Below are 23,999 nucleotides of genomic sequence, written 5' to 3'. Positions count from 1 at the left end.
GAGAGTCCAGGAGATGCAGAGATCAACCTTGTATGGGATGTAGGTTTTACACTTCTCAAAATGGACATCATCGACATTCAAGAAATGTTGAAAACTAACCATTAACTCGCACTGTGAGCATCGAATGAAAAATGGCACATCACTGTGATCGCAATGGTTCACACCATCAAAATCGAAGGCTAACTCCTTCGCAGCTACAAACCGTGCAGGACATTGAGTTAGGTATTCACTCTTAACAAATGCATATAGAATCATTTAGACGTAAAGGCATGTTGAGAACTGATGGAATGTGATGGCCTGCAACCTAATGCGAAACTGTCTGTCGTGGAACTTATTGTGAAACGGGCTGTCCTTTAAGGCGTAGCTGCAGACAGGGAATAATATAATTTTTCGTATGCATTACAGTGTCATATTGCTTTCCATATGTTTTTTTTATTACTATGCTGCGGATGATCTCCCATGAATGTAATTATATTTAGTACCCGTTCCTTAGACATTATCTGTGGTCCCTGTCGGCCAAGGATTATGACCTATATGGCTCGACACCTTTATCAGCATCACTTTCACTTGTTAAGCACGTACCGTCATCATTGTACTCCTCATGTACATTGTGTCCACAGTGGAGCGTATACGACACCACACATTCCACTGACTCATCTTGCAGAAATGCTAATATTTCATCTGCCACTTCTCTCTCAATCTGCGAAATTCCTTGAGTTCCTTTCTGACAAAATGTCAACTTCAGCAACTGTTCTTGGAGATATAAAGCAATGTTTGCTTTGTTTACCGTTGCCAGTACTCTGTTTTGTATCAACACCACTAGTACTGTAGCATGGGCGTGAGTTACTCGTCGACTAAGAATTTCAGCTACTCTCAGTAGCCTCATGTTGTTCTCACCATTTGATACCTTCGTTCCACTTCCTATTGCTATTAGCAGCCAGTATTATGGTTGCATGGTAGGCAACATGCGGGGCGTAGAATTCCGTAAACATTATTGGTCTTTTGTGAACTCTCACTCAAGGGCTTTATTTTCAGTATCACATTGCCAGATAACGGTTGGACCTTCACTTTTCTCGGCGGTGGTGACCCCTCGTGTTTCACGGCTTGTTTTGTTCGTTTGTCTCGATGTCGTAGTAATGTAACGAGCATTCATTCGTTGTGAGCAGGCGGCTAATGATGTTATCTGGATAGCTCTGACACAACTGCAGAATTTTCGATGCTAATTCAGCTTTTGCAATGGGTGTGAGAAGTCGTGGAATCCAGTGGGAGGTGACTTGTGCGGTTCAAAATGTCTGCGTTTTTCCCCTTCAAATGCTGGAAACAAATTAACATGCGATATTCCAAATGAATTATGCTATTTTGTTTTGGCTCCGCCTGCGATTTCAATGTCTAAGAAGACTACGGACATTCACCAGCAAACAAACAAAAAATTAGTGATGGATCTTTATTTTTTCGTGGTTATAATTAAAGGTACATGACTCAACCTAATTGCTCCGGGCCACACATAGCGAAAAATGCCGACGCAGAGGCATACGACAGTTGTAAAAGTGTATATAACTGATGCCATGGTCACAAAAATTCACTATGATTTGCAGGCGCAAGTATTTGTCCATATTGCGCCACAGCACTGTTTCCGTCAGCCGGAGTAACGACAAAAAGTTCTATAAAAACCACCCTGCAGCAGACACAGAGCAGGGTCATAACCTTCAATTGATAAGATTTCTTCTGAGACTGAGGAAACGAATAGTGAAACAGCACTCAGGCAAACGAGGTAAAAACAAATCTAAAGAAGGCACTGGATGTAGCACAAACTTCGGAAAAAAACTGGCAACAAGATCGAGCGAAGCATTAATCTACATGACGAATTACAAAACAATGGATTATATTTAAGGTGTAAGTTATCAATGTCGCAAACAGCACTTTTGAGTTAAAACGATAAACGTATATACACTCCTGGAAATGGAAAAAAGAACACATTGACACCGGTGTGTCAGACCCACCATACTTGCTCCGGACACTGCGAGAGGGCTGTACAAGCAATGATCACACGCACGGCACAGCGGACACACCAGGAACCGCGGTGTTGGCCGTCGAATGGCGCTGGCTGCGCAGCATTTGTGCACCGCCGCCGTCAGTGTCAGCCAGTTTGCCGTGGCATACGGAGCTCCATCGCAGTCTTTAACACTGGTAGCATGCCGCGACAGCGTGGACGTGAACCGTATGTGCAGTTGACGGACTTTGAGCGAGGGCGTATAGTGGGCATGCGGGAGGCCGGGTGGACGTACCGCCGAATTGCTCAACACGTGGGGCGTGAGGTCTCCACAGTACATCGATGTTGTCGCCAGTGGTCGGCGGAAGGTGCACGTGCCCGTCGACCTGGGACCGGACCGCAGAGACGCACGGATGCACGCCAAGACCGTAGGATCCTACGCAGTGCCGTAGGGGACCGCACCGCCACTTCCCAGCAAATTAGGGACACTGTTGCTCCTGGGGTATCGGCGAGGACCATTGGCAACCGTCTCCATGAAGCTGGGCTACGGTCCCGCACACCGTTAGGCCGTCTTCCGCTCACGCCCCAACATCGTGCAGCCCGCCTCCAGTGGTGTCGCGACAGGCGTGAATGGAGGGACGAATGGAGACGTGTCGTCTTCAGCGATGAGAGTCGTTTCTGCCTTGGTGCCAATGATGGTCGTATGCGTGTTTGGCGCCGTGCAGGTGAGCGCCACAATCAGGACTGCATACGACCGAGGCACACAGGGCCAACACCCGGCATCATGGTGTGGGGAGCGATCTCCTACACTGGCCGTACACCACTGGTGATCGTCGAGGGGACACTGAATAGTGCACGGTACATCCAAACCGTCATCGAACCCATCGTTCTACCATTCCTAGACCGGCAAGGGAACTTGCTGTTCCAACAGGACAATGCACGTCCGCATGTATCCCGTGCCACCCAACGTGCTCTAGAAGGTGTAAGTCAACTACCCTGGCCAGCAAGATCTCCGGATCTGTCCCCCATTGAGCATGTTTGGGACTGGATGAAGCGTCGTCTCACGCGGTCTGCACGTCCAGCACGAACGCTGGTCCAACTGAGGCGCCAGGTAGAAATGGCATGGCAAGCCGTTCCACAGGACTACATCCAGCATCTCTACGATCGTCTCCATGGGAGAATAGCAGCCTGCATTGCTGCGAAAGGTGGATATACACTGTACTAGTGCCGACATTGTGCATGCTCTGTTGCCTGTGTCTATGTGCCTGTGGTTCTGTCAGTGTGATCATGTGATGTATCTGACCCCAGGAATGTGTCAATAAAGTTTCCCCTTCCTGGGACAATGAATTCACGGTGTTCTTATTTCAATTTCCAGGAGTGTATAAACCTGCATTGAAAGTGAAGTGAGAAATCCCATGAACGAAATAAAGTTGTGCAACACAAAAGGAGAGCTGAAGATTAAAATGAAATAAAATATCAAAATAAACAGTTACAGGAAAATATTCGCAAAGGAATGTATTCAAAAGGTGGAGAAGGAAGTATGAAAATAAGAAACGCAAGGAAGACTACACGTAAGTTCTTTAATACTTGAATAACAAGACAGAACAATATAAGCGAGTACGGAAATCGACATGACATGAATGATAACGAGGGATATAGTCTAAGGTGAAAAATTAATTTACAAGAACTGTAATCTAAGCAGTTTTTAAGGAAGGCGAGGTACAGAAGGATGATCTTGTACAACCGACAATGGTAGCCGAATTTGAACAAGCAGTCAATGAGTTGACGCCACAAGAAGTTCCTTGCTGCACACGTTATTATAATCAGTGGCAGAAAAAATAAGAACCTAGGAACACTGATGCTAGCTCAAAATCGTTGGTTGTCTAAGACACTAGAAGAACTGGAGAACCGCTAACGTGAAGTTGACGTCCTCATTTACTAACGTCAGAGAGGGCAGTAGATTTGTTCTGAATGTGGGCTATACTAACTGACTGAAAAGACGAAGACAAAACGGGCGAAAAATAGAAATGATGATGAAATTTAGGTTATAATTTTTTGCCATATATTGTCACAGATAACGAAGCCTGCTACTATCAGTTTTATGTTTGCTGCAGTAGGCCACCATTACCGTGACAATACTCATCTGTCTGCGTTACATTTTGACGTGCATCGAAGAGATACCGTCATCAACGCTTTGTTTAGAAAAAGAACGAAGATTAGAATTTAGTGTTCCGTCAAATCGAGGAAATAACAGACGGTGCATTGTTTGCGTAACAAAATTTTAGTCGACGGTTTTCAGCTACATTATAAAGCGTTCCAAAACCGTTATGTAGTCATTGGAGATCCCTTTCAAGGTAAATAACGTAACTGCTTTACGTAATACTTTCTCTGCTGTTTTACGACACTCTTCAACGTACTTATTACATCCATGCTTTATTCATACTTGGCAATTGTGGAGGCCGACGTTCATGCAATACCTCTTCGATCTACTCACCCGTCAGACTAGGAGAGTTATTGGGAACAATAGTGACGGCACAGAGTTAACTGGGCATAACAGAATGGTTACATTCAACTAACCAATTGTCTTAACTTTCAATATTCGCATCCACTATAGCTTGTTAAATTTTGGTATGATTTCACTGAATCATCCTATATATGGACGCTCGATTAATTAATGAACATGTGTTGTGCACCACTTCCATTCGCGACAGCACTTACATTGTCGATCGCTTCAAAGACGTCAGCCAAATATGTAGTTACGTGAAAAAGCTTTCTAAAACTAACACATCGTGTCTTTCCCGTTCGTGGCTTTCCACCAACTCTCCAAGGACTGAATTCCATTTCCTGTTACATGTATTTTGACGTCACTCTAGTAGCAGTCGTAATTATATTGAGCAAATAGATCTGGAACGCAATAAACGCCCTAGTCCATACCCATATTGTACAATACGGTTGAAATCTGGGGTTTGAGCTTCCTGTTCAGGTCCTCTGCTTAATATTCTTCGGACAACGATGGAATGGTCATTGTTTATTGAATCGAAAGGTTAGCTTTATGACACATGAAAGGTACCTTATACTACATCTACATCTACATCTACATTTATACTCCGCAAGCCACCCAACGGTGTGTGGCGGAGGGCACTTTACGTGCCATTACCTCCCTTTCCTGTTCCAGTCGCGTATGGTTCGCGGGAAGAACGACTGTCTGAAAGCCTCCGTGCGCGCTCTAATCTCTCTAATTTTACATTCGTGATCTCCTCGAGAGGTATAAGTAGCAGGAAGCAATATATTCGATACCTCATCCAGAAACGCACCCTCTCGAAACCTGGCGAGCAAGCTACACCGCGATGCAGAGCGCCTCTCTTGCAGAGTCTGCCACTTGAGTTTGTTAAACATCTCCGTAACGCTATCACGGTTACCAAATAACCCTGTGACGAAACGCGCCGCTCTTCTTTGGATCTTCTCTATCTCCTCCGTCAACCCGATCTGGTACGGATCCCACACTGATGCGCAATACTCAAGTATAGGTCGAACGAGTGTTTTGTAAGCCACCTCTTTTGTTGATGGACTACATTTTCTAAGGACTCTCCCAATGAATCTCAACCTGGTACCCGCCTTACCAACAATTAATTTTATATGATCATTCCACTTCAAATCGTTCCGCACGCATACTCCCAGATATTTTACAGAAGTAACTGCTACCAGTGTTTGTTCTGCTATCATATAATCATACAATAAAGGATCCTTCTTTCTATGTATTTTCAATACATTACATTTGTCTATGTTAAGGCTCAGTTGCCACTCCCTGCACCAAGTGCCTATCCGCTGCAGATCTTCCTGCATTTCGCTACAATTTTCTAATGCTGCAACTTCTCTGTATATTACAGCATCATCCGCGAAAAGCCGCATGGAACTTCCGACACTATCTACTAGGTCATTTATATATATTGTGAAAAGCAATGGTCCCATAACACTCCCCTGTGGCACGCCAGAAGTTACTTTAACGTCTGTAGACGTCTCTCCATTGATAACAACATGCTGTGTTCTGTTTGCTAAAAACTCTTCAATCCAGCCACACAGCTGATCTGATATTCCGTAGGCTCTTACTTTGTTTATCAGGCGACAGTGCGGAACTGTATCGAACGCCTTCCGGAAGTCAAGGAAAATAGCATCTACCTGGGAGCCTGTATCTAATATTTTCTGGGTCTCATGAACAAATAAAGCGAGTTGGGTCTCACAGGATCGCTGTTTCCGGAATCCATGTTGATTCCTACATAGTAGATTCTGGGTTTCCAAAAACGACATGATACTCGAGCAAAAAACATGTTCTAAAATTCTACAACAGATCGACGTCAGAGGTATAGGCCTATAGATTTGCGCATCTGCTCGACGACCCTTTTTGAAGACTGGGACTACCTGTGCTCTTTTCCAATCATTTGGAACCTTCCGTTCCTCTAGAGACTTGCGGTACACGGCTGTTAGAAGGGGGGCAAGCTCTTTCGCGTACTCTGTGTAGAATCGAACTGGTATCCCGTCAGGCCCAGTGGACTTTCCTCTGTTAAGTGATTCCAGTTGCTTTTCTATTCCTTGGACACTTATTTCGATGTCAGCCATTTTTTCGTTTGTGCGAGGATTTAGAGAAACAACTGCAGTGCGGTCTTCCTCTGTGAAACAGCTTTGGAGAAAGGTGTTTAGTATTTCAGCTTTACGCTTGTCATCCTCTGTTTCAATACCTTCATCATCCCGAAATGTCTGGATATGCTGTTTCGATCCACTTACTGATTTAACGTAAGACCAGAACTTCCTAGGATTTTCTGTCAAGTCGGTACATAGAATTTTACTTTCTAATTCACTGACCGCTTCACGCATAGCCCTCCTTACGCTAACTTTGACATCGTTTAGCTTCTGTTTGTCTGAGAGGTTTTGGCCGCGTTTAAACTTGCAGTAAAGCTTTCGCAGTAGTTTCCTAACTTTGTTGTTGTACCACGGTGGGTTTTTCCCGTCCCTCACAGTTTTACTCGGCACGTACCTGTCTAAAACGCATTTTACGATTGCCTTGAACTTTTTCCATAAACACTCAACATTGTCAGTGTCGGAACAGAAATGTTCGTTTTGATCTGTTAGGTAGTCTGAATTCTGCCTTCTATTACTCTTGCTAAACAGATAAACCATCCTCCCTTTTTTTATATTCCTATTTACTTCCATATTCAGGGATGCTGCAACGGCCTTATAATCACTGATTCCCTGTTCTGCACTTACAGAGTCGAAAAGTTCGGGTCTGTTTGTTATCAGTAGGTCCAAGATGTTATCTCCACGAGTCGGTTCTCTGTTTAATTGCTCGAGGTAATTTTCGGATAGTGCACTCAGTATAATGTCACTCGATGCTCTGTCCCTACCACCCGTCCTAAACATCTGAGTGTCCCAGTCTATATCTGGTAAATTGAAATCTCCACCTAAGACTATAACATGCTGAGAAAATTTATGTGAAATGTATTCCAAATTTTCTCTCAGTTGTTCTGCCACTAATGCTGCTGAGTCGGGAGGTCGGTAAAAGGAGCCAATTATTAACCTAGCTCGGTTGTTGAGTGTAACCTCCACCCATAATAATTCACAGGAACATCCACTTCTACTTCACTACAGGATAAACTACTACTAACAGCGACGAACACTGCACCACCGGTTGCATGCAATCTATCCTTTCTAAACACCGTCTGTACCTTTGTAAAAATTTCGGCAGAATTTATCTCTGGCTTCAGCCAGCTTTCTGTACCTATAACGATTTCAGCTTCGGTGCTTTCTATCAGCGCTTGAAGTTCCGGTACTTTACCAACGCAGCTTCGACAGTTTACAATTACAATACCGATTGCTGCTTGGTCCCTGCATGTAGCATGTATTAAATTTAGATAGCTGAATGATATTTCTGTGCACCATTGGGCATACAGCGTATCCTCCTCAGTTCACGCACGGCGAATAACTATACGATCTATACCACCTACTTCGTAGATACCATCAGTATCAGTAATACTACCGAGCCAGGTAGCGCAGTGGTTAGCACACTGGACTCGCATTCGGGAGGACGACAGTTCAAACCAGCGTCCTGCCATCCTGTTTTAGGATGTCCGTGATTTCCCTACGTCACTTTAGGAAAATTCAGGGATGGTTCCTTTGCAAGGGTACGGCCGACTTCCTGTCCGTCCACCCCTAACCCGATGGGATCGATAACCTCGCTGTTTGGTACCCTCTCCCAAACCAACCAACCAACTCTTGATACTACTATAACTCCAGCGCTGAAAAATCGTCACCCAAACGCGTTGTCATTGAAAATGTGGAGATCAGTGTCACCGCAGATGTCAACTGTTTATCATGTAGACCCTACCACAGCAAGGAGGAAAAAGATTAGTTGCACATATTAATATATAGTCCGCACCAGGCGGTAATGTGTCCTATAACTGTGACCAATTTCAGTTATTGTCGACGTTCCTATAGATTCCAGAAAAGACTAGACTATTAACTCACCACTGTTAAGCTGGAGTGAAATAGATGGACGGCCGCAGTGGCTGAGCGCTTCTAGGCGCTTCAGTCCGGAACCGCGCGACCGCTACGGTCGCTGGTTCGAATCCTGCCTAGGGCATGGATGTGTGTGATGTCCTTAGATTAATTAGGTTTAAGTAGTTCAAAGTTCTAGGGTACTGATGACCTCAGATGTTAAGTCACGTAGTGCTCAGAGCAATTTGAACCATTTGAAAGAGATGTCCCTCAATAGTTCCAATTGGCGACATTCTCTCTCAAGGAATTCACTGCTACTTAATAGTGCTTTTCTGCACATCCTTCACCGTCACGTTGTTTAGTAATATGTGTAATCCATTTTCATAATAATTATATTTTCAGTAAGAACTTCTTTACTTCAGCATAAGAGCGTAACAGTTTCTTTGAATCAATAAAACTACTCGTCAAACTACTTTTCCTTCCATATGCCCCCATTTTACATGTCAGGACACTGCTGTACCATCTTCAGTGTCCTAATAAATGACCTATTAGTGAACTATATCCTTTCTCTAACATCTCACTTAACTTATTATTTCTCTTTTCCGCTTCTCAACACATCTTTATTGATTGGTTTTACAGTACCAGATTTTCTTAGAGTGCGAGATTGGATTCATATTTTGTGATTCTTATATTATTTTTACCATCTTCTATAAGTTTCCAACTCTGCGATCGATGTGATGCTGCTTTTCGAATTTAGGTTCTGATGTAGTGCTTTTTAATGTCAACAGGAATACTTATGGATATATCTTCATCTTGATTTGGCATGTATTATTGTTGCTTTAGCAACCTAGCTTTTTTCATGAACTGTGGTAACAGAACACTTTCATGTCAGCTAAATTTACATCTCTTACTCAAACATTTCAATCTTCTTCTCCGTCTATAGAATCTCTTACAACTTTAGACTAAAAATGCCGGAAAAAATATGCAACACTCTCAAATATTAAGCTCGGATTGGCATCATGTTATGTACACTGAAGCGGCAAAGAAACTGGTATAGGCACACTTATTAAAATACAAAGAGATGTAAACAGGCAGAATACGGCACTGCGGTCGGCAACGCCTATATAAGGCAACAAGTGTCTGATGCAGTTGTTCGATCGGTTACTCCTGCTACAATGGCAGGTTATCAGGATTTAAGTGACTTTGAACGTGGTGTTATAGTCAGCGCACGAGCGATGGGACACAGCATCTCCGAGCTAGCGATGAAATAGGCATTTTCCTATACGACCTTTTCACAAGTGTACCGTGAATATCAGGAATCGGGTAAAACATAAAATTTCCGCTATGTCTACGACCAGAAAAAGGTCCTGCAAGAACGAGACTAACGGTAACTAATGAGAATCGTTCAACATGACAGTAGTGCAACCCATCCGCAAATTGCCGCATATTTCAATGCTGGGCCATCAACAAGTGTCACTGTAGGAGCCATGCAACGAAAACATTATCGATATGGGATTTCGGAGCCGAAGGTCCACTCTTGTACCCTTGATGACTGGACGACAAAAACCTTTACTCCTCACCTGGGCCCGTCAACAGGGAGATTGGATTGTTGGTGACTGGAAACATGTTGCCTGGTCGGACGAGTCTCGTTTCAAATTGTATCGAGAGGATGGATGTGTACGGATATGGAGACAATCTCATAAATCCATAGACCCTGCATTTCAGCAGGGGACTTCTCAAGCTGGTGGAGGCTCTGTAATAGTGTGGGACCTGTGCAGCTGGAGTGATATGGGACCCCTGATACGTCTAGATACAACACTGACAGATGACACGTACGTAAGCAACTTGTCTGATCACCTACATGCCTATTGTGCATTCCGACGGCTTGGGCAATTCCAGCAGGACAATTAGACACCCCACTCCTCCAGAATTGCTACAGAGTGGCTCCAGGAACACTGCTTTGACTTTAAACGCTTCCGCGGGCCACGAAACTCCCTAGTCATGAACATTATTGAGCATATCTGGGATGCCTTGCAACGTGCTGTTCAGAAGTGATTTCCACCCTCTCGTGCTCTTACGGATTTATGGAGAGCCCTGGAGGATTCAACGTGTCCGTTCCCTCCAGCACTACTTCAGACATTAATCTAGTCAATGCCACGCCGTGTTGTGGCACTATTGCGTGCTCGCGGGGTCCCTGCATGACATTAGACAGGTGTACCAGTTTCTTTGGTTCTTCGCTGTACTATGTGGATACTAGGGGCTGTAGTATGGTCCTTTTGTCCTGGCCATTGGGAATCTGTGGGCGCCCAGGAGCCCTGCCTTTGCACGCTGTACTTTGACACTCCAGGAAATAAATGTGCTGAGTTTAGAGGTGAGGTGTTTTTGTAATATTCATTCTAGGATAAAACCACGTCCCACCAGCGAGGACGTACTCGTTTTGAAGAGCTTCAGCCATTTGAAAGTGATCGCAATGTGGGCTTTCGGGAACCTGGATAGACATATCGACGAATTGCTGCACATATTGGACACTTTGTGTCGGTGGTGCGTCGCTGCTTTCAGCAGCGTTCTGTAAGTCCGTCCACAGACACATTCCAAGATCGACGCATTGTGCGAGCAGCACTCGCCGACCGTACATCATGCAGTCAAGAAAATCGATAACATGTTGCACCGGCTGTGTCACTGAGGACCGTAAGGAACAGTGTGCTTGCAGCAGCAAGCAGATATCGTTTGCGTCTGGCCAGTTCACTTTTGACACCGCGACACCACCAAGCACGGTCACTCTAGTGTCGTGAAAGAGTCGGCTGGAGAATGAGATGACGCTCTGTTGTCTTCAGTGATGCGACTAGAGTCTGTCTGCACGCGAGTGATGTATGTACACTTTTACGGCGTAGACATGTTGAGAGGCCTATTCTGGGGAGCATCCGCCCATAAAACATAGGTTCCCCCTCAGGCTTCATGGTGTGGCTACTTACCAATGCTCTTTGCATTGCGTACGTTGTTATCCCAATGCTACCGTCGTTTCTTTGACAGGAAGGTGACGTGCTTTTTCAGGAAGACAATACACGTGCAGATATGGCTGCTGCAAAGCTCCGGCCGGGGTGGCCGAGCGGTTCTAGGCACTTCAGTCTGAACCGCCCGACAGCTACGGTCGCAGGTTCGACTCCTGCCTCGGGCATGGATGTGTGTGATGTCCTTAGGTTGGTTAGGTTTAAGTAGTTCTAAGTTCTAGGGGACTGATGACCTCAGAAGTTAAGACCCATAGTGCTCAGAGCTATTTGAACCAACTCTCTGAGGTGGAGGGCAATAGGAATCGTTCTGTCGTTTCTCGGATGTGGTGACAATTTATAGAGACCGGAACTGTATCACAGAGACCAGGCTGGGCCGACCACATATGACATCAGAATGAGAGGACCGTTATCTGTCTGCAAGGGCATGACAGTACCGCCTTATTACTGAGCAGCAACTCGCATCTGACCTCACAGCATCCTGTGTACGTGTTGTATCGAGGCAATGGGGTAGAGAAGGCTACCGCACGACCACGAGCTGCGGACTCGCTTATTTCACTCAGGATCATGATTGGTTTCTGTTCTTTCCAACATGTCTGAATAAACAGACATCACACATGTACAAAACTATAAAGTATTGTAGAGTATGACGTTAATTTTAGTGCTGTTGCTATTCTTTGCCTTCAGTTCTTTGATACACTACTGAAAGTTAATGTTTAGAAACGTCATTATGTTGCACACTTTAACTCCTTTTTATTTTTAGTGTTTGTTCTTTTGGTGTTGGTTTTTATAGTCATGAAACTGTTTAGTGGTCTCGACAGACTGTTCTCAGACTTTAGAGAGTTTAGCTGCAGCATCCCAAGTACTAGATCGAAAGCTTTCTCGATGTCTGTAAATGAGACGACAAATGATTACAGCGCTGTCAAACCTTTTTTCTGTTGATAATCTAAAGCATAATACGGCTTCCAGTCTGTGGCAGTCTCTAAGAAATCGAAACTAGTATTATTGGTGATTTTACCCACTTTTTGTAATCTTAAGATGGAAAACTATTAGGGTTAGTATTTTGGAGGCGTCAGATGTGCGTGTTAATGTTATATGATAGTGGCACGTCCGTCATACGTTCTTCTTTGAAACTGATATTGAGATTCTAAGATTTTTGGTTCAACATCAGTCATGAATAGTTTGTTAATTACATTAAAATAGCTTTTCTTATTTTTTCTACCATTGATTATAATAGTCTGCCTAACAAGACGCTTCCTCTGACGTCAATTCCTTGACTGCTTGTCCAAATCCGGCTTTCATTGTGGGTTGTACAGGGTCACCCCTTCTGTACCTCGCCTTCTTCAGAAACTCCTTGGATTATATTCATGGGCATTCATTTTTCACTTTCAACTAATTCCCTCTTTAATCACACAAGTCATGTCGATTTCCGTACTCTCTTATATTGGTCTATCTTGATTTTCAAATGTTAAAAAATTTACGAGCAGTCTTTCTCTGCATTTCCCGTATTCATACTTTCTTATCCACCTTTTGAACACATTCTTTTGCGAATATTTTTCTGTCACTGTTAATTTTAATATTTTATTTCATTTCATTCTTGTAGCTCTCCTTTTGCGTTGCACAACTTTATTTCGTTCGTGAGATTCATCACTTCACTTTCAATGCAGGTTTGTATATATACGTTTTCGTTTTAACTCAAAAATGCTGTTTGCGACTTGATAACTTACATCTTAATTATAATGCATTATTTTGTAATTCTTCATGTAGATTAATGCTTCGATCTGTCTTGTTGCCAGTTTCTTCTCGAAGTTTGTTATACTGTCAGTGCCTTCTTTAGATCTGTTTTTACCTCGTTTGCCTGAGTAATATTTTACTATTTGTATTCACAGTCTCTGAAGAAATCTCATCAGTTGAAGATTATGGCCATATTTTATATTTGTTCCACGGCAGCTTTCATAGAATTTCACTTGACTTCGAAACTGTTCTCTCACTATCATGGAATCCATCTGGTCTCATGTACCATGTCCAGGCATCATCCACTATATCTTCTGGCCTTTGATTGGGTGTTTAAGTTATTTAAGAACACCAGTATTTAGTCTTTGAAAAATACAACATGTTCTCTCCTCTTTACGTTACGTAAGTTACGACCATTCGTCAAAGGTATATTCATGAGGCTTACTGTCAGCCACCGTAGAAACACGCACAGCCGTTAATGAACCAACGTTTTGAAAGACATTTCATGAGCCGGGTAACGACGATGTCTGCTTTAATTGGAAAGTTAAGCACTTTGATGGCATGTTACCCAAACGATCGCTGATTTGGCATTAAATGTTGTAGTCCGGATTTAGTGCAAGACCCAATGTCATATGCAGCACAATGGTCACACAGGCGTAGATAATGAATGTCTTTGCCACTTCTACAGTTTTGTCGTTCTGACATCACCGGAAGAACAATATTGCAGTACCAATCGTGCGATATTTCAATAATTTCTTGTACATTTGCAAAAAGTAACCTTCATTACCATGTGCACGAGGACGCAATATAATTTAAAACTCCCGATTGCATTAATACACTGAGTTGACAAAAGTCACGTGACAGCGATATGCAAAAGTACAGACGACGGTAGTATCGCGTACACAGTGTATAAGAGGGTAGTGCATTGGCGGACCTGTCATTTGTACTCAGGTGGTTCATGTCAAACGATTTCTGACATGATTATGGCAGCAAGACGGGAATTAACAGACTTTGAATGAGGAATGGTACTTGGAGCTAGACACATGGGACATTCCATTTCGGTAATCTTTAGGTAATTCAATATTCCAAAATTGAAAATGTCAAGAGTGTGCCGAGAATACTCAATTTCAGGCATTACCTCTGACAACGGACAACGCAGTGGCCGACAGCCTTCAAGTAACGACTGAGAGCAGCGGCGTTTGCTTATCGTTGTCAGTGTTAACAGAAAAACAACATTCCGTGAAATAACTGCAGACATCAGTGTGGGTTGTACGATGAACATATATGTTAGTACAGCACGGCGAAATTTGGTGTTAATGGGCTATGGCATCGGAATAGCACGACATCGCCTGTAGCGCCTGTGCTGAGCTCTTGACAATATCGGTTGCATCCTAAACGACTGGAAAATCGTGGCCTGACCAGATGGGTCCAAATTTCAGTTGGTAAGAACTGACGGTATTATCTTAGTGTGTCGCAGACCTCACGAGTCGATGGACACAAGTTGCTGACAAGGCACTGCGCGTGCTGGTGGTGATTCCATAATGCTGTGGGCTGCGTTTACATGGAATGGATAGTTTCCTCTGGTTCAACTGAACAGATAATTGACTGGAAATGGTTACATTTTGTTACTTGGAGACCATTAGCAGCCATTCATGGACTTCATGTTCCCAAAACTATTTTCTATCACTTCGTGCCATGTCACAGGGCCAAAATAGTTCGCGACTGGTTTGAGGAACATTCTGAACAATTCGGGCAAATTATTTGGCCACCCAAATGCACTACCTGAATCCCATCGAATATTTAAGGGATATAATCGAGAGGTCTTTTTGTTCACGAACTCCTGCGCCGCAACACTTTCGCAATTATGCTCGGCTGTGGAGCAATATGGCTCAGTATTTCTGTAGTGAACTTCCAGCGACTTGTTGAATCCATGTCACGTCAAGCTACAGCACTACGCGGGCAAAAGGAGGTCCGACACGATATTATGAAATATAGTATTACTTTTGTCACGTTAGTGTATAACTCTAAGAAAAACTGAGTTTACTTTCGAAGTTTCGTCTAAACTTTTTCCGAATTAATTTGCAAATACATATCTCAAATTGTTTAAAAAAATTAAATTTCATTTCATCGTACACTTAATCAAACAATGAAGTTCGTAATAGTGCCAGGTGGCAACTGACGAAGGTCTATGAAGCCGAATGCTGGTTAGTACTCAAGTAAATAGTATGTGAAAATCATCAGGAAAGCGTTTTCTTTTTATAATTACTCTTTTACTATGGACTAAAAAAAGTTTGTCACACACAATTTCTAAAACCTTCCGCCTCCGTCGCCGGGCGGTCATTGTAAACAGCTACCATACAGAGGACCCGAGTTCGTTTTCTGGCATTGTCAGGTATTTTTCCTTGGACAAAGGAATAGAAAGAGGTCCACTCAGTCACGTGATGCCGGTTTTGAGGCTCCTTGACGGAGGCTCCAGATCTGCTAACGCGACAACGGTCGGGAGAGCGGTGTACTGATCATATGCCCCTCCATACATTGTCAAATGATGCCATTGGCTCATGAATAACACGGCGATCGTAGGACCGTTTCGCCGGTGCGTGGCCGGAACGGCGGAGAGTTATTTCTAAAACCCATTATCTCTGCCGCACATTACCCTCTAAGATGACATTAAATGACATCCTAAAGTAAAATTTTACTTCCACTCTAGATGACTACTGACTCATTTCGATTATTTCACGAGAGTCATGAAAACATTGTGACAACGTCTGGCTCGAAGCGAGTTTTATTATGGTTTGTACGTTGCAACAAAACTGAGACATTCGGACATTTAAGCGATGATGGATCAATAGTTTCAGCTCAAATTAATCGTCCGATGTTGCCGTTGAGGGAGATATGGCCCAGATTAATTTGTTATCTGACATTAATGGCTAATTTGGAACTAATATCTTAATTTCCTTACTTTTGTTACAGAATGTCCCCCTGCGGAAGACGGGATGGAGAGATTCGCGTGCCCAACACCGGATCGCATGGGCCGCTACCGGTGCATTGATGACCACGTCCTCTGCGACGGATTCATCGACTGTCCCAGCGGGGAGGACGAAGACCGCCAGGCGTGCATGTTCTACAAGACGGTTAGTAAAACTGAGTGCTTCTTTTTCTCCGCAGAGTACAGCAGATTTAATTTAGCGTAAAGTTTAACTCCTTCATATTTCATTTATATACCTTCGTTTCTTCAAAACTACCGACGCCACGTCGCGTTTAGTTTGAATTTAGAGAATGAGCATAGAATACGACGGTGACAGCTACTCATCATCTTTTATTCATTACGGGGGCCTGGAGAAAAGAGTTGTATTTGTCCATTCCATGTTCGCTGCAACATTAATACCCGCACGAGTTTGACTAAGAATTGTTTGCCAGAGCCGAATTAAAATTACCGCGAAAGTAGCATAACACGTCGGATGTTCAACTGTGCTAGCATTGTTGTAGAAAGGACATTTGACGCCTGGATTGTTATTAAAGGTATTTATTTACCATGATGGCAATTTCAGCCTATTATGCCATATTCAAGTGACTGTTCACTATGAAATTCGTCAGCGCATCTTTAATTTTAAATGTAGACTGTTCTCTCGTCAACTGTGTTTATCTACTCCATGTGTATAATAATACTAGCGTCATCGTAATTGTACAAGGCGTTCTAAAATGCCCCTTACAAACTTACAGGACATATCGAGGGGACTGAGTATGTAACATTCTGAATTGGAACTCATGTTGAGAAAAGTGCCGTTTTCGTGCTATAACCATTCAAAAACATGTTGCCTGGAGCGATTTAGGGAAATCACTGAAAACCTAAATCAGGATGGCCGGACGCTGGATTGAACCGTCGTCCTCCCTAATGCGAGCCCCGTGTACTAACCACTGCGCCACCTCGCTCGGTAACTAGGTGTTGCAATACTTACACGGAAAAGAAGATAGAGTAATTTCAGAGTACAACACTGACTATACATCGATATCGATTCGTGGAAGTATAAGAAGAATATGATCATCGTGTAAAACGACGTTTAAGTCGTGTAAGAAAAACCAGTCTTATAGGAAACATCACTTTCGTTTTTTCAGCGAGGTCGTCCGCACGTCGATTATGGTGTCCCTTCGTGTGATTGTTCCAGAATGCGCCGCTCTCTGAGAATTCATAGCCTTCCACAATTCCTACACGCAACGCAGCTAGCCTGCTCTGAATACCGACTGTATTAATATGCATTATCCTAGTGATAATATTAGCCTTCTTGTAGAATTTCGCTGACTGAAAGTGACTAAAATTTTTAACATTGATACATTACACGCTGTAATATTGTTTGATACTGAAAGTCCTTTAACAACATTAATAGATTAACTTCATTAAGGATGTACTTTAAATATTTTAACAGCTGCGAAATGCCATTTTCACATAATTACAAAAATGCTGTAACGTTCTGAGGTGCATAAAGATAAATTTTCCTTGACGTCGCGCGTCCTCAGTTGACAAGTAACAACCAACGAGCACATATGAGATGTAATAACGCTGTGTCACAATTCACAAACCATTTCCTTGTAATGTTTATGAACCTCGAATAATACCCGCCACCATCACAGAATTCCAGTTTTGATCGATTAAATTTCGGGAGCACAGCTGCTTAAATTACGATTCTTCTTCGAATATTTCGGCTACACACCGTTCAGCTTCCTTCTGAATTAGGCGAATGACTGATGCTACACCACACGCTGTGTCCTTTGTAACCCACGGACCGCGCCAGTGCGCGTGCGGTCAAAGATACACAGGCGCCAGAGTCGTTGCTCGGTGGCAACCATGCAGATACAATAAGGAGAGGAGCGGCTACAGACTTACTGCACTTTATTTTGAAGCCGGCGCTACCCTGTTAGATGCCCCTAAACATTAGCAGACGATTGCTTCTTGTTCGTTATTTCTGTCTTGTGCGCGCAACGGTTTCGTGTACAGCGTTAGGAAGGCGTTTTCAGATACTTCGGGCTTATGTGCATACTTAATTTAGTAATAAGACCCATGTCGCGTCGGTTTTGTTATACGTTTCGAATACCCACAATGAGAAGTATGTAACACTACACGAGAGGCCTTAAAAATGAAGTGGAATTCCTTTACACACTACAGTCACAATGATTAGTGCACTCGTGAACGACGCAATCTGTTTTTTTTTTGTTTTTAATCAAAACCCTTCCACCAGAACCGAATGAATGTTTGTGGCAATTAGCATGGCGTATGTCGGCTTAAACTTTGTGACGCAATGTCTGCTCCCTGTCATATATCTCCATGGCGGCAAGGAAGTACACATAGGCACGGGATAGATCTGCAACTAGGCGATCGATCGAATCTGGAAAGTCGATGTGTCACGGTGAGCTGCAACGTGGCGATGTCTTTTCGGGTTTGTTAAAGAAAGCACCGGATGCCATGACTTACCCAAAGTGAAACCATATTCTCAAGTAATTAAATTGGTCGTCAAACTAATATCAACATCTTCTTTCACCAACTAGTCCCCAAAAGATGAAGTCAACCCCAGACTTCCAACATTTTCGTGAAACATAGAGAGACCAGTATTAATACAGCGCTCTTCCACAGACGATTTGTTGAGCTGTAAGAGCCGGGAGTACCTACGGCGTTCGTGCGTCTTTCATGGTCTGTCCTAGTCATCTGTCCGATGTATGAGAGGCCAAACTTGCAGGAGATCTTAGAAACCTCAGATTTCCTTAGCATCAAATGATCTTTAAAGCAGTGATGCTGTCTTCGGGAGAGGCAAATAATCGCTTTTATTTTGTGGTTGCAGAGAATGCGCCCTTTTTTTAACGATAAGCTTCCCATGTCTGGCAGAAAAGTTTGAATTCAGATCTTTCTGTGTCTTCTTCTGTGTTCGTTATGCCCACCTTCGGATTCATTCATAGCGCCCTACTTATCAGCTGTGGAGAATATCCGTTAGCATTAAAAGATCGCTTTAACTGCAGAAGCTCGTCCTGCAGACTGCTGTCGTCAGCTCTGTGAACCAAAGTTCTGAGAACACACATCGTCTTGGAATGATTGTGGCAGCGATTTACACGTAAATATAAACTGGTATGCGTCGGTTTTCAATGTAATGAGTATTCCAAAGTGCCATCACATCTTTCCCGAAGTAAAACATCCTAGAATTAAAGGTATTCCTACTTTTAGATATCCATTGTAAACTGGATTTATCTGTGAATATAATAAGATGGTTTAAAAATTCTTGTACTGAATCTTCACCATGGGGCCACACTAAAAACCTGTCGTCAACATATCTCAAACTACTGTGGGCTTCAAGCTAACAGAAGCCCTCTCTGAAGATTCCTAAACGGTAAATACCCGAAAAAAATATCCGGCAATACCCCCGAAATAAGAGGGGCATTCAATAAGTAATGCAACACGTTTTTCCATTGGCCAGTTTCGGTTGAAAAAATGTGGAATTTGTTGTGGGACAAAGTGGAATATTCTCGCTTCAGCTCCCACAGTTGCATGAAGTTCCGATTGTTGGTGAAGCTATACGTAGCAGACGTGTGTTCCAAGCAGGCCGCTGGGACTGAGTTTCTTTTGGCGGAAAACCAAAGCATCGCAGATATTCACAGGCGTTTGCAGAATGTCTATGGAGACCTGGCAGTGAACAAAGCCACGGTGAGTCCTAGGCGAGGCGTCTGTCATCATCGCAACAAGACCACGTAAATCTCCAGCGTGCTGGCCGGCTACACACCGCTGTGCCTCCTGCAATGTTGGAACGTGCGGACACTCAAAAAAAAAAAAAAAAAAAAAGTTCAAATGGCTCTGAGCACTATGGGACTTAACATCTATGGTCATCAGTCCCCTAGAACTTAGAACTACTTAAACCTAACTAATCTAAGGACAGCACACAACACCCAGTCATCACGAGGCAGAGAAAATCCCTGACCCCGCCGGGAATCTAACCCGGGAACCCGCGCGCGGGAAGTGAGAACGCTACCGCACGACCACGAGCTGCGGACGCGGACACTCACATTCGAGGTGACGACGGAGCACAATCAAACACCGCTCTTGAATTGGATGTCTCTGTTGGTAATGCTGACTTACTAGTCCATCATCTCGGCTACTCAAAGGTGTGTGCTCGCTGCGATCCTCACCACCTTTGTATGCAAACACGGACCAGTGGAATACAAAAATGGCTCTAGGCACTATGGGAATTAACATCTGTCATCAGTCACGTAGACTTAACTACTTAAACCTAACTAACCTAAGGACATCACACTCATCCATGCCCTAGGCAGGATTTGAACCAGCAGCGCGGTTCCGGACTGAAGCGCCTAGAACCGCTCGGCCACAACGGTCGGCCCCAGTGGAAGAGTTTCTAGCTAAAAAAATTATGGGTTCATCACTTGGAATCGGAAAAAAACAGCAATCCATGGAGTGGCGCCACACCACTTGTCCTAAGCCGCACCCTCAGCCGGTAAAGTAATGGCGACGACCTTCTGGGCTATAAGGTGTTATTCTGTGCAGTGTATTGTGCTGCGCTACCCTCAGGAATCTGAAGAACCAACGTGAACGTGTTCGTCGGCACAAAAATGCAAACGAACTTCTCCTTGACAAAGTAAGACCTTATACAAGTCTGCACATCCGAGAGGAACCACAGAACTTCATTGGATTGTTCTTCCTCATCCACCCTGCAGTCTGGATGTCACACCTTCCGACTTTCATCTGTCTGGTCCACCGAAGGTTGTACTCTGCGGGAAGCAGTCTGTGGTTGATGGGGAAGTTATTGATGTAGTAAGATATTGGCTCCGACTTGTACCATTTGAGTGATACCAAGAGAGCATACAGGCCCTCCCTGGAAGGTCGCGTAAGGCCGTCACATTGAACGTTGAAAAACAGCATTTTGTAACGGAAAGTGTGTGGAATAATACGGTGTATTGGAATCCTGAATAAAACCAACCTGTTACAGAAAAAAAGTGTTGCCTTACATTTTGAACGCCTCTCGTATAATGGAGCAGTCATTGCGCTTCGAAAACATGAAGATGATTCGAGTTTTCTTAGGTAACACACATGGCGTTTTATGTGCGGTATAGGTGGTATATTATTTTCATAGCATTTCCAATGATAAAAATTACAAGTGTGTTCGCCATGTTTCACAATGAAGTACCGACACAATGAGACTACTGTTTTACCGAGATAACCTTCCAAGACTCGCATATTTAAAGTCTGCTGCACTCATCCATTCGCACCAATTAGCACATGGAAATACAGTCAAATATTTCTAGACCGTTTCTTAAGGTTTGCAGTGTCAGTGGAAGTACTGTATGAAATCAAGAGGAATGAATTAACGGATAATTAGCAACGCATACGGATTTCTATTTCCTTGCATATATCGCTTAATTTCACGGGTACCTACATGTTAGGAAAGGACACACTTACGTACTGCAGCAAATTTATGGGAATCAATGTGGAAGTACAATATGAAATTAAAAGAAACGAATTAACGGGTGATTAGCAACAAGTATAGATTTCTGTTTGCTTGCATACATCAACAAACTTCATGAGTACTTACCTATTAGAAAAATCCACACCTACATGTTGCAGTTAAATTTATGTTAAGCAAGACCAGTTTTACTATAAAACGTACCCAAACATATTTGGCAAAAGTGGTAATAAATGTTTTTTTCGACAAGTCGACATAAGAAGTAGAGAGGGTTGCGAGAATCTGAAGCATAAAATATGATCCATCAAGCACAACTTCTTAGCAAACTGAATTATGACAGTGGAGCACAGCTGCATTCGGTTTTTAAGCGAATAAACAATGTAGAAGATAAAGAATTCAAGAAGTCATCTTCCTACTATAGCATCTCTATACAAATGTGTTTCACATGTTAGCTCTAACAATTCTTTCTAACCATTAAATGGAAAGTGCTCCTTTTACGATTTAATACTGGGAACGCATTACAATGTTCAGTGGAAGTATACCTATACCACTTAAGGTGACTTTGTTTGCACACACCTCCACAGATGGTTTCGTTTTAATAATAAAAACTTAAAACAAGAATATACTACAGAACTGTTACTTAAAGCATTCACTCCCAGGTCAGTTCTGAACTCTGGAACAATGTTAGTAACAGTGTGAGCTACAGTAACTAATCTCTTGAGCTCTGCAAGCAAGCCATTGGCTATAACGTTATGGGAGCTATTCCTTTTAGAAGATATAATTCTTCTGTCGAAATACATATTGGAGAACTCTGATTAGCTACTTCTCACCATCATAACATCTTGAGTAAACGTCATTCCAATCAGGCCAAACGTTACTTCGGCTGGTTCCCAAATACTCATATCGTAATTCAGTAACTGTCCTACTTAAACATGAATATGAAGATATCAGCGGTAAATTTTAGTAGTATTTTTAAAAATTTGTCATAGATTAAAGTACAACTGACAGAATGTAGAGCTTACATTTTATTTGCCTCCGATAGTTGGATAAAACCAGTAGCTCACAAAATAAAGACCTTCGTGACAAATCTAAGGGTTCCCGGAAAAAAGGGCCCATGGAATGAGAGGTGCTGTACTTTCGGCAAGAGATAAGAATTTTAAATAATCTAAAGTATAAACTGAATCCGTATGGGGAATGGTTTCAGCACGAATGACAATCGTGAGTTGAAAATTATTATTGGATCATTCTATCGATCACCAGATTCAGCAGCGTATTTCAGGGAAAACCTCCATACTCCATTTAGAAGCCTTGCTACAATACAAAATTATTATAGGATCATTCTATCGATCACCAGATTCAGCAGCGTATTTCAGGGAAAACCTCCATACTCCATTTAGAAGCCTTGCTACAACACACTGACGAAAAGAAAATCACAATACCGAAAAGGTTTGATTGAGAAAACTTTACCAACAGCCGTATGTTTTATTTTATTTTATATTCAAATGCTACCAGTTTCGGAAACTCAGTATTGCCATCTGCAGGCCCCTGCATAATAAAGGAGTGAACATGTGGTGATATAAGGGTATACAGTTCAAGTTTACAATTGACAGGTATTCATAATGGCGCTTAAACTTAAAAACAATGTAAATATTTACATTAGATCAAATCTATGTGTACGTCCAGCACAAATATGCTAAAACATATGTATATATTTGCTAATAGCATTAAAGCAAACCTCTCTCTATATCTAGCACAACAGATTAAAACTTGTGTAAACATTTATTATTCATAAAACTATTTTACATGACAGATTTACTACGGAGCATGTAAAATCATTAAAAAAATCAGTACTAGACAGCGTACAGTCAAGAGTTTCGTACAAACAAAGTGCATCATTTTTTAATAATGAAATTCTATAAAATTCTTTTAGATGATGGATCGCCTAGTGTATATGAGTCACAATCGTTCATTTAATGTAGAATGTCACGTAATAAGGTATGAATTAAGATAGTTTGCATATTTAGAGCCTACGCAATATCCCGGATGGTAAGACAAGTAGTTGTCACAGTATCAAGAATAACTTGACACAAAATCCAATGGAAATCGACATATTAAGAGAAAATAGCATGCATATCGAACACTGCGAATATTGACAACTAACTGGTAGCTAAGAATGAAAGATATGATTGGTTTCATTTATATCCTTGAACTGGTTTGCATTACCACAGTGAACTAAAAAACAACAAACTCAAATCCTACTAAACCAGGTCGAGTTCATAAAGTGCACGGCTGAATACTTCATACAATATCATTTCGAGTATAAAGCATTCCCAA

General features: G+C 42.6%; 1 protein-coding gene across 1 annotated transcript in view; it reads left to right on the top strand.

Annotated features, from left to right (window-relative positions):
* Positions 1-23,999, top strand: part of LOC126184195 (uncharacterized) — a 411,405-nt gene that overhangs the window by 369,937 nt on the left and 17,469 nt on the right. Inside the window, exon 2 of the mRNA XM_049926563.1 lies at positions 16,186-16,346. Within this exon, the coding sequence (XP_049782520.1) occupies positions 16,186-16,346 (161 nt within the window). The remainder of the gene's footprint in view (positions 1-16,185; positions 16,347-23,999) is intronic.

The sequence above is a fragment of the Schistocerca cancellata genome, chromosome 4 (assembly GCF_023864275.1).
Source record: "Schistocerca cancellata isolate TAMUIC-IGC-003103 chromosome 4, iqSchCanc2.1, whole genome shotgun sequence".
NCBI lineage: Eukaryota > Metazoa > Arthropoda > Insecta > Orthoptera > Acrididae > Schistocerca > Schistocerca cancellata.
This window is presented reverse-complemented; position numbering and strand designations above follow the sequence as displayed.